The 12,176-nt window shown below is 48.5% G+C and overlaps 2 protein-coding genes across 3 annotated transcripts in view; both read left to right on the top strand.

The window, feature by feature from the left end:
* Positions 1-10,125, top strand: part of LOC147016429 (Y-box-binding protein 2-A-like) — an 18,330-nt gene extending 8,205 nt beyond the window's left edge. Inside the window, exons 8-10 of one of the 2 annotated variants that reach the window (XM_085845099.1) lie at positions 6,285-6,405; positions 6,510-6,581; positions 8,965-10,125. In XM_085845099.1, the coding sequence (XP_085701225.1) occupies positions 6,285-6,405; positions 6,510-6,581; positions 8,965-8,976 (205 nt within the window). In that variant the 3' untranslated portion in view covers positions 8,977-10,125. The remainder of the gene's footprint in view (positions 1-6,284; positions 6,406-6,509; positions 6,582-8,964) is intronic. The other variant, XM_085845100.1, reaches the window with a different exon arrangement.
* LOC147016430 (uncharacterized) lies at positions 7,953-10,125 on the top strand (the record flags this gene model as incomplete). The annotated part of the gene is made up of 1 exon (XM_085847693.1): positions 7,953-10,125. A coding segment is annotated over one exon (963 nt), but the record flags the coding sequence as incomplete, so codon positions are not given.
* Positions 10,126-12,176: the final 2,051 nt, after the last annotated feature.

The raw sequence follows: 12,176 nt of genomic DNA, 5'->3' as shown, positions 1-12,176 counted from the left end.
AGGGCCGCTCGCCAAGCCACGGGCGCAGGACCTCTTCCCTTGAAAACCAGACTCTCGTACCAACTCGACCAACCCCCGCCCAACCAACCAACCGAAGACCAGACCACCACCAAGACTTAGAGGAAGAGGCGCAAGAGCGCCCCGCCCGTGTCCGTCTCTTATAGCGCGGAGCTCCACCCATTCGCCCCGCCCCGTTCTCGGCTCAACCTTCCTTCGAGGGGGTTCCTGAAAAGGGCGTTCCCTCACGCTCTTCCTCCACCCCGCCCCGTGCGGGGGCCGGGGGAGTCAGTTTTTGGCTCAGGGCCAGAGAATTATTCCCCCAAAATGAGACCCCTCGTTTACAATGCCTCTGACCTTTGACCTGCATCGCCCCTCCTCCACTCCAAAGCGCGGGGAAGTCAAACGGGAGAAACAGGCAGGGAAAGCTGCACATCCTCGCAGTTCCCTCCTTGGCGCCTTTGTTTGCCGTTCGGAAGCGGACGTACTGGTGAAGATGTGGTAGTTTAGATGGTGGAGGTGGCGTGGTTGTAGTGTGGTTGGTGCTGTGATGGGGATGGCGTGGTTGTTGAGATGCTGTTTGTTTGAAATAAAAGATAGAAAAAGAAAAACGACTCACTCAAAGCGTCGTAGCCCAGATGGATCATATAAATTCCCTCTATACAACGTGTTTGGGCTAACTACACATGTACCTATGGAGATATCTCACCTGAGGGCCCTTTATGGTGTAATGCGAATTTCCACAGCCGTAACTATATATATATATATATATATATATATATATATATATATATATATATATATATATATATATATATATATATATATATATATATATATATATTTATATATATTTATATATATATGTATATATATATATATATATACACACACACACACACACATTTCGTGAAGAGCGGGCCGAAAGAAAGGCAAGAGGTCTGTCTATCATTGGCTGGAAGAGAAATTGCTAGCGTCGGTCGGCGATCTGCTGAGGGAGTAACTGAACCGAGGGTTAGTCGGCGATCTGCTGAGGGAGTAACTCGTGGTGCGTGTGGTCGGCGATCTGTAAGACGAACGGCCTGAACCTGAGGGTGGACTCTGCGATCTGCCGAGAGTAACTGAGCGTGAGTGTCCAGTGAGGATTCTGCTGTATAGAAACGACTAGTGGGAGGCTGCAATCTGCTTCGAGAGGAACTGGCTGCTGTGCGAGTCAGCGATCGACTTGATCAGGTCATCGACAGGTTCAACCCGCGTCTAACCACGGAGCCTCTGACTGTCCCTACTCGCAGCATGGCCCGACATATCTCAACACGTCTTGTGGTCCCATCGATCCGCCTGCGGAGCGCAACACCCCGATTTTGCCTAACCTGGTGAACAGGCCAGGCCCGGATTTGTATTCTGGACCTTGTGAAAAGCCAGCTGGAGCATACCATAGATCTTTCGTCTTGTGCCTTCGACCTTACGGGGGCTGAACGCGCTGAGGCTGCGTGCGTGGGCGGTGCGACAAAAGGAGGACGACGCCGCCATTTTGCCACGCGGCGTGTTCGAGCCGGGTGCTCAAATCCGTTGACATCGACTTATCACGAGCCGCATTCGTGCCTTTGACACTTTTCCTCTCGTCCATGAGGCATCACCAAGTACTCTGTGTCTTGTCTGCATGTTGTCCGTGTCTTGTCTGCATGTTGTCTTAGGTTTATCTCGCTCGGGTTCCCTTCGAAACCCGTAATCCGTCGCTCCCTCGTTAAGAACGGGTTATAGATTAATTATAACATTGTCGTGAATGCTTTGCTTGTGTTGTTCCCTGCTGTGTCCCCAATAAATCTGGCTGAGTTATACGAGATTTGCCACCTTGAATTTATTCGTGCAGCGCCGAGGAATGATCTGCTCGATTTGTATATAAAACCAAAATGGTTACGGACTGGTAGACTCCGCTCGGTCTCTGACAAAACCAATCTGTAACCGGGGTCTATTCCCACAGCTGGCAAGGCACAGGTGTATTTTGGTATCGTGATCTGAGGATTGTGCCGAACCAGCTGGCGTTGTAATCCCGGAGACGGCGGTGCTGTTAAGTGACGCCGAATCTTCAACATTTGGCTGTCAAGGGTGGAGTGTGATTGACATCACTCGTCCCAATCCTTAACACTGGGGTCAAGAGTCGGGTGCGAATCCCACCACCACTGAATCCTGAACAAATATGTATGTGTATGTGTATGTGAATATATATATATATATATATATATATATATATATATATATATATATATATATATACACACATGTATATATAGATATATAGATATATATAGATATATAGATATATATAGATATATATAGATATATATAGATATATATATATATATATATATATATATATATATATATATATATATATATATATATATATATATATATATATATATATATATATATATATACATATATATATACACACACACACACACTAGCATATTCCCTGCTCCGCACGGAGTTGAATGGGTGGCAAAAGGTGGATGAGGCATAATAGTTGATGTTATGGGAAGCTGGGGAGGGTGTCATTAGGGATATGATGCACTATGGTTACCTGTCCTTAGTTTTCTAAAGGACCTCCCTGTAGATGACATTTTGAGTGAGTGTCTTGTTGCTGAATCATCCTTGTGAAGAATTATTGTCCACTTTGATAGATATCTCGGAGTAACCTCTTGCACGTGAAAATGCAACATATAGTTGGCCATGGGAGAACACAGGGGCTGGGAGGTATATTCTGAGTTTGTCTAATGTTTGGCCCTGGGATTTGTTTATGGTCATCGAGTATGCGAGTCTGACTGGAAATTGCATCCTCTCCAGTGTGACTGGAAGGTTGGCGTCTGATGGGGAAAGTTTAATATGATGTAGGCCTAGCCCGAGACTGAACATGAGCAGTGGAGGGTGACCAAGAATCAGAATGCAAATTTCAATGAACGGCACTTTTTGGCGCACATCCGACGATCGAACACCGCTTGGACGCTTTAATTTGAAGATCACACACGCAAGATGCAACACATGTAACGATGGCGGTTGATATTGACAATTGATGTAATGAACGGCAGTTGTTTGGGTGCATCCGACAATTGAACACCTCTTTAATTTGAACAGTTAACACACACATTCAAGGTACAGAATCTATTGTCAGACACCGCGCTTTCGAAGAACAAAAAAGAAGGGAATCCGGGCAATGAAGGGATGACCTCATACCCGTTCCTTGGTTCCCCCTAACTTCAGATTATAGCCTTTGATGTTATCTGGACGTAGGCCTATTGCAACTTATTTTCGGGTGTTTTTAATATGTACGTTGGATTTCAGACAAATTGACGGTCTAAGAGGGCGTGTTCAGTCCGGGAAAGAGCCAATCAGGGTACATCATGTTGGCAGAGCTCTGGCGCTCATCGTTCCCCTCCTTCCACGCTGATTTTTAAAACATGACAACCATTGCTGATGTTCTGAGCTATACTATTTATTATCAGTTGTGTTTATGTTCAGTGTTTGATGTAATGAGTACTCCCTTACTCGAGTTCATATTTTTTGGATAGATGGCAGCAGTTCAGCGATGGCGACCGAACGGGAATAAATGCGGCCATCGATGGGTTGAAAATCTTGTTGAAGCCACGTTGTCATCCAATTCCAGCTAAGAAATTTAGTGCATCGTCTTCGTCACATTAAGAAACCCCAGTATATGGAAAATGAGCACATTGCTGCCAGCGGTTTCGGATGAGAAACGCCAAATTACGCGCATACGTTGACAAATAATATTTTTTTTGAATAAATCTTTACTTAAAATACAATGTTTCTTGTGACATTGTGACATTAATTTGCATTAGCAGGAGCAATTGTCTGGGTGGCAGATGGACGGTGGTTTTGTGGATTAAATGTGGTTTTATCATGACTGTCTGTGGTGTTGCCCACCATAACAGCCAGGAGGTGTGATTTTTTTTTTATATTTATTTATTTCTGTGTATATCTATATCTATTTCTATATCTTTTTCTTTTTCTTTTTCTTTTTCTTTTTCTTTTTCTTTTTCTCACAACCTATCGCTTTGCTGATGGCATTATGAAATGGGTGGGGGGTTGGGTCTCAGATACAGGAAAGGGGAGGGGGGTAGTGGTATGGTTGTGTAGATGTGGACACCCAGCAGGATTAAAAACAAAGGGTGGAGGAGCTCCTTGAGCCAACGTCCATCCATTTCTTGTGCTCAACTGTCTGCAGATGTCGTCCTGCAGTTGTTATTTATTTAATTGTTTATTTTTATTTTTAAAATTTTTATTCATTTTAAAGTTGGTGGGATTTGCACTCTGGCTACCATAAAACGCTTCATTCTGTAAAACCCACTCTGTGGGAGTACCTCCTGTGCTGCTGCCCTTCACAGGGTGGCTCACTGGATGACAGGATTGGGGCAAAGCTTTTGGGACAAACTATAATGACAGCCAATTCAACTCCAGCACAAAAATTGAATTTATAAAGTACCAGCAACAAGTGGATATAATTGAGAATACATGAATATTATAATTTTTCCACAAAACACAGGTTGTGGTGAACCGTTTGAAATTGGGTCAAGCTCCTGGGATCTGTGGCATCCATGCTGAACTTCTCAAGGCTGGTGGAAATGTTGCACTCGTGTTGCATGCAGTTCTGTGCTCTGCCTGGAACACAGGTATCATCCCAACTGACTGGAAGAGGGGCCTTGTCCTCTAGAAAGGGAAGGGTGATTGCCAGGACTGCAACTACCGAGGGGTGATGCTGCTCTCCGTGCTGGGAAAGGTCTTTGCTCAAATATTTCTTCATAGGATTTGCCACGATCTGCTTGAGCACCAGCACCCAGAGCAGTCAGGCTTTACACCAGAGGTCAACAATTGACTATTCTTCCTCTTTGGGTCCTCATTGAATGCAGAAGAGTTTCACAGGGGCTGCTTGCATCTTATGTTGATCTCTGCAAAACATTTAATTCAGTGACTCAGGATGCCCTCTGGAGGATTCTAGGTCTTCATGGGGTGCCACCAAAACTGATCAATCTCTCTGAACTATACTCTGGTTTGAATGGTGAGATGTGGTGATATCTGACATTTCCAGTTACTGCAGTTTGTAAGGGGTGTGTACTGGCCCCCACACTTTTTAGCACTTCTATGGACTGGATTCTGGGGAGGATGTCGGAGAGTTCAAGTTGTGGTGCATCGTTTGGGAATGTCGATCTTTGACCGTGACTTGATGGAGAAGTGAAATCCAATAGATCCACTTAAAAAAAAAATCTTGTTTACCATGATTTCTTGCTGATCTTGTATCTGCCAAAACAGGTGGAAGGGGGTTGCTTTCACCCCTGTCTGTGTGTGTGCAAGACATATCAAGTTGTGGATGGATTTGGGTGAAATTTGGTGGAAAGGTTGGGTGTGTGACAACAAATTTGATTTGAAATATATATATATATATATTTTTTTTTTTAAAATATATATATATTTTTTTATATATATAAATATAAAAATATATATTCAAAAAATATATATTTTTAAAATAGTGGGCCCCTTGAAAAACTGGTTATTGACAAAATATGAATCGAAGAACATCTTGTGCTCAAACGATTTGAAGATTTGTTTTCAGAAAACCAAACGACTCAAAGCAATCCTTTTGGGATTGGGATCTGTGCTGGTTTCTCCAATAAGGCATGAGAGTGCTTGTTGGAGCTTTCTTGCAACGAACATTATCAGAATTTAGTCATTCCCTGTTTGAGTTTTGGATTCAAAGAACGAGAGTACCCAGAATTTGCAGACAAAGCATTGTGTTTTCTGATGCTGTTTTCTACGAAGTACCTGTACGAAACCGGATTTTTGTCATTGAACACACTCGAGTCCAAATACAGAATCGCAATGAATGCTGAACCTGGCTTCAGGCAAAAGCTGGCAAACGTAACACTTGACTTCCCAGAACTTTGCTTTAAAAACAAACAAAACAAAAAAAAAAACAACAGGCACACATCGCATGAGAAAAGTAAGTGCACCCTTCTATCTTGCTGTGTGAAGAATGAACAAATCCATGAAGTGATCTCACCATTATATTTTCTGATGTTGACCCTTGGAAAAGCAAATTCATTGGGGGTGGAATATCTAACTGCTCACTCATTTGATTGTGCATTTATTTAATTTACTTTGAATAAAAATCAGCCTGTCATATCAAATGTACAATTTTGCTTAATTTAAGAATCTGGCGAGTTCTAAATTGTTTATGGATTTTGTCCCCCCCCCCAAAAAAAAAACTCCACCAGGGGACATCTCAAAGCTCCAGAGGATGCAGAACAAGTGGGGAATGCCCCTCGAGCTCGTCCATTTTGGCCACGGTTCCGTGGTCGACGAGGTCGGGGAAGAGGACGCCCAGAAACTCAAGAGGTAAATTGATAGCCAAGTAATAATCACGAAGCAGAATGGTTAAATGATCAAGCAAATTTGTGTTCACGAACAAACCTGTTTTTTTTTTTTTTTTTTTTTTTTAGAAAGCCGTGAATGGAGATGCGAAATTGGATTTGGAACCTTCTGTTACAACAATGACCTCGCCTCTCATTGATGTGACTCCCGCGCTCTTCACTGCTGTTCTGCCAATACCCTCTCAATTAAGTGATGCTGTTCCAGTGTTGCCCTCCCCATGCACCAATGCAGTTATGATTACCTCACCTCTCCTTGATTGTACCCCAACTGCCCACTTATCACACACTGCTGCTCAGACTGCAGCCTCACCTTGCGCTGATAGTACTTTGGCTGCGCTCTTTCCACTCGCTGATCCTGTGCCCTCTACGCCTGCCGATGCTTTTCCTGTGCCCTCCCCGCCCGCCGATGCTTTTCCCGCGCCCTCCCCGCCCGCCGATGCTTTTCCCGCGCCCTCCCCGCCCGCCGATGCTTTTCCCGCGCCCTCCCCGCCCGCCGATGCTTTTCCCGCGCCCTCCCCGCCCGCCGATGCCTTTCCCGCGCCCTCCCCGCCCGCCGATGCCTTTCCCGCGCCCTCCCCGCCCGCCGATGCCTTTCCCGCGCCCTCCCCGCCCGCCGATGCCTTTCCCGCGCCCTCCCCGCCCGCCGATGCCTTTCCCGCGCCCTCCCCGCCCGCCGATGCCTTTCCCGCGCCCCCCCCGCCCGCCGGTGCCCTTCCCGCGCCCTCCCCCCCCCCCGATGCCTTTCCCCCGCCCCCCCCCCCCCCCCATGCCTTTCCCCCGCCCTCCCCGCCCGCCGATGCCTTTCCCGCGCCCTCCCCGCCCGCCGATGCCTTTCCCGCGCCCTCCCCGCCCGCCGATGCCTGTCCCGCGCCCTGCCCGCCCGCCGATGCCGTTCCCGCGCCCTCCCCGCCCGCCGATGCCTTTCCCGCGCCCTCCCCGCCCGCCGATGCCTTTCCCGCGCCCTCCCCGCCCGCCGATGCCTTTCCCGCGCCCTCCCCGCCCGCCGATGCCTTTCCCGCGCCCTCCCCGCCCGCCGATGCCTTTCCCGCGCCCTCCCCGCCCGCCGATGCCTTTCCCGCGCCCTCCCCGCCCGCCGATGCCTTTCCCGCGCCCTCCCCGCCCGCCGATGCCTTTCCCGCGCCCTCCCCGCCCCCCGATGCCTTTCCCGCGCCCTCCCCGCCCGCCGATGCCTTTCCCGCGCCCTCCCCGCCCGCCGATGCCTTTCCCGCGCCCTCCCCGCCCGCCGATGCCTTTCCCGCGCCCTCCCCGCCGGCCGATGCCTTGCCCGCTCCCGCCCCGCCCGCCGATGCCTTTCCCGCGCCCTCCCCGCCCGCCGATGCCTTTCCCGCGCCCTCCCCGCCCGCCGATGCCTTTCCCGCGCCCTCCCCGCCCGCCGATGCCTTTCCCGCGCCCTCCCCGCCCGCCGATGCCTTTCCCGCGCCCTCCCCGCCCGCCGATGCCTTTCCCGCCCCCCCCCCCCCCGCCGATGCCCTTCCCGCGCCCTCCCCGCCCGCCGATGCCTTTCCCGCGCCCTCCCCCCCCGCCGATGCCTTTCCCGCGCCCTCCCAGCCCGCCGATGCCTTTCCGGCGCCCTCCCCGCCCGCCGATGCCTTTCCGGCGCCCTCCCCGCCCGCCGATGCCTTTCCGGCGCCCTCCCCGCCCGCCGCTGCCTTTCCGGCGCCCTCCCCCCCCGCCGATGCCTTTCCGGCGCCCTGCCCGCCCGCCGATGCCTGTCCTGCGCCCTGCCCGCCCGCCGATGCCTGTCCTGCGCCCTCCCCGCCCGCAGATGCCTGTCCTGCGCCCTCCCCGCCCGCAGATGCCTTTTCTGCGCCCTCCCCGCCCGCCGATGCCTTTCCTGCGCCCTCCCCGCCCGCCGATGCCTTTCCTGCGCCCTCCCCGCCCGCCGATGCCTTTCCTGCGCCCTCCCCGCCCGCCGATGCCTTTCCTGCGCCCTCCCCGCCCCCCGCTGCCTTTCCTGAGCCCTCCCCGCCCGCCGATGCCTTTCCTGAGCCCTCCCCGCCCGCCGATGCCTTTCCTGAGCCCTCCCCGCCCGCGGATGCCTTTCCTGCGCCCTCCCCGCCCGCCGATGCCTTTCCGGCGCCCTCCCCGCCCGCGGATGCCTTTCCGGCGCCCTCCCCGCCCGCGGATGCCTTTCCGGCGCCCTCCCCGCCCGCGGATGCCTTTCCGGCGCCCTCCCCGCCCGCGGATGCCTTTCCGGCGCCCTCCCCGCCCGCGGATGCCTTTCCGGCGCCCTCCCCGCCCGCGGATGCCTTTCCGGCGCCCTCCCCGCCCGCGGATGCCTTTCCGGCGCCCTCCGATGCTTTTCCTGCGCCCTCCTTGCCCACCGATGCCTCTCCAGCACCCGCCGATGCTTTTCCGGCGCCCTCCTCGCCGTCCGATGCCTCTCCGGCGCCCGCCGATGCCTCTCCGGCACCCTCTGCGCCCATACAACCACTTATTCTTTTAAGATTTTGAGGCTTTATCATCTTCCACCCCTCCAACCCCTTTGTGCATTTTCTTGCAGATCCTGTTCTGATTGAAGATTGATTTTGAGAGATGAATGGGGACCTTCAGCAATAGCTTACTTCACTTTTTTTTTTTTTTTTCAAATCTGAGCCACCTTGCCATCAAATGTTTGTTTTTGGGGGGGGGGCGGGGTTAAAGGCTCACGTGAAACTTTTTCGCAAAAGTTTGGAATTTTTCTTTTAATTTTATTTATTTATCTTTAATTCTATTTCTTTATGTAAATGCATCATACATTGATGTGTTTCATTGGTGACCGTGAATCTCAAATTCACATGGGACTCCTTGTCATGGTGTAAGAATGGCTGGCACCTGAGGCTGCTCACAGGTGCAAAAGTGCAAAGTATGCCAGGCTTGATTTGCATTGGTTGCACTTATTTGATGGTTATATTCAGTTTAAACTTGAGAGCTGTTAGAGTTGAATGTTGAACAGGCTTTTAAGATTGAAAGTTTACCTGGAGTTACTTTAATAGAAAGGCACAGTTATTGAAAAGTGCGAGTTCGTTGTTTATTGTGCATTTGCATTTTCTGTCCTTTGCCCTCATTTCTGATCCTCTGAGTATGGACCCACGTGCCTTTGGAATGCCAGAAAAAGAAAATAAACCCCATGAGCTATATATAATATATACATATATATTATATATTTTCCTCATCCTTTGTGAAACCATTCAGCATTTCCTGTACTCGTTAGATGATTTTATTGCTTTCCCTCCTTGTATAAATGGTGCAATTGTAACCTGAAGATTTAGTCCTTTTGAGGCAGCCATGACTTGCCTTGGCCATGATTTCCAGTTGTTACCAAGGCTTTTCTGCTCTCGCAGCACACACTGGCAAATTGAGTTCCTTCAAGGATATAAAAATGTGAAAATTGAAGTTTTGGTTACTTTCCAAACTGGTGAAGAGCCTTTTGCTTTATTCTTTACCCTTCAACATCTTCATCAACCCTCCCCACCAGATCCTGTGCAAACAGAACTTTAATTTTGTTTAGTTTTGTTGGCTGAATATCTCAAGCATTTCATTGATGGTTTCTGATTGGAGGAAAGCTGGTTTTGCAGGAGTATTAAAACAACATGTATAACTAGTATTTTGTGAAAAGTTGAAATGATAGGGATGCTGTTGGTCAGCATGTTACTTTTGCTTGTGAAATAAAATGAAATTTGTACATCCCCAGTGAGTTTAAATTATTTCATGGTTTTTAAGAATAATTGTCGTTCTCTTAGTTTCACTCGCAACTGAATCTGAGCTGCTTGGACCACCCACATGAAATGGTGGTGCAACATCAGGCAGTAGAGGTTGTAAGTCAGAGTGGAGAATATAGCTATTTCAAAATGTTACTCAATGAAGATCTGTATTAAGGTGCTGGAGAAGGGTAAGCATAATGGAGATTAAAATGGTACAAGAGGCAATCTTTGAGCCTGCCACACAGAAGGGTTTGGGGCTGGTAATAGATAGGAAGGGTAAGCAGACAGGACAATGCCAGGCAGCTATATCAAAAGCAGGGTTTGAGGTTTTATTCGTTTGGGAGTCTTATAAATCGACCAACGCAATTTTAACACTGTACCTGTATTGGAATTTAATGAGGTTTCATCTCGGATGTGTTCAGTTTTGATCACGTCTCAAAGGATATATGTATTGCCAGAGAGGGTTCAGCTTGGGGGCTATAAGATTGATTCCAGGCCAAGCAAGATGAACCACTTAACAATTGAAGGAGATTAATGTGTTTTTATGTATTTGGATCTTGCAGAGACCAGTGCAACCAAACTGCATGGCGTCTTTCATCTAGAGGAAGGTCGAGAGCTGTTTGGACTATTAAAAAAAACAAAGTTTATAGAATTGGATAATTGGCCTTCAGTCTTCGATCGGGTCTTGTGCTTGTTCACTGCCTGCGTTTTCCCCCAGGAACAATCGAGTTATGTTTTGTGAATAGGGTACGAGGTTGCAGTGATTGGTTTTATTTAAAATTGAGAGGGGAAAGCTGTCAAAGTGCATTTTGCAACGCCCAAGATTGGTAATTCATACGAAACCATAAGGCCAACATTCCCCAATTTGTCACGCAGGAAATATTTAAATTTTCAATTGAAATGCCCCAAGCAACGTTGGGTACTTCAGCTCGTACGAGGCCAGTGTGAGGGCCTCTGATAGATATTTAAGACTGAAGATAAAAATGAATTAAGAGCTTTAAGGCTTGGGTCTTTCAGCCAGTGGTTGCTGCATGGAATGGTTCTGTTGAGGATGGATAAATTTAAATGGGAATTTTATAGGTACATGGATGCATTGTGGAGGTCTTACAATCATGTCAGTTGTGAGGTTTGATCATATCTTCGTAAATTCCTATTTTATGGAGTTTGTAAAACCGATATTGTACCTTCTGGTTTCTGACTACTCCCTAGCTCCAGCAGTTCTACTTTTTCTAAATTTCTAACTTGTGAAAGGCTGTGGCTTTCCGATGGAAATTGTTACTTGCGATCTTTTGTGATTGAGGCTCATCACAAAGAGCTCGATGTTTGAAGGAACATCTGCAGAAAATAGGAATGGCTTGAGATGGGGGAGCATGAACAGTTTTATTAAAAATTGCTTTCATTTTTGATATCAGTTTTTTGTTCATCACCTTCCATCAAAAAGTGAGACTTAAAAATAAACATTACCTCTTACTAAATATCTTGAGGTTAAGAAAAATTCTTCTTCTTCTTCTTTCGGCTGCTCCCGTTAGGGGTCGCCACAGCGAATCATCCGCATGATCCGCATCGTGATTTGGCACATGTTTTACGCCGGATGCCCTTCCTGACGCAACCCTGGTCGCCTCTTACGACACAGGGATATGGTACACCTATTTTAACCGGCGTATACACCGGCCCAGTATACTGGTACTCATTTCGCCGACCTCGGAAGGATGACAGGCTGAGTCAACCCCCTGGTGTATTAATTCAGTGACCCAACGGGGTTTGAACTCAGGACCTTTTGGATCCCAAGCCACTGCCCAAACCACTGCGCCAACACCAGGATGAGGTTAAGAAAAATATGTATATTCTAAATTTCCGATTATTCGTACCACCTATGATGAGCCGACGGACGTCACCACCGTCGAGGCTGTGGAGCTTCTGTGCAACAGACATCGAGGTGAGGGTGGTGAGAAATGAACAAAACCCCAGGCAGTGTATAAGTTGAAGCCAAAGAGGCTGAGGCTTATCTGCTAAGGGCCTTCTCAAAGGTCAT

This window comes from Eptatretus burgeri, chromosome 11 (genome assembly GCF_056783735.1).
Source record: "Eptatretus burgeri isolate ZD-2024b chromosome 11, Ebu_testis_v1, whole genome shotgun sequence".
NCBI classification, from domain to species: domain Eukaryota; kingdom Metazoa; phylum Chordata; class Myxini; order Myxiniformes; family Myxinidae; genus Eptatretus; species Eptatretus burgeri.
This window is presented reverse-complemented; position numbering and strand designations above follow the sequence as displayed.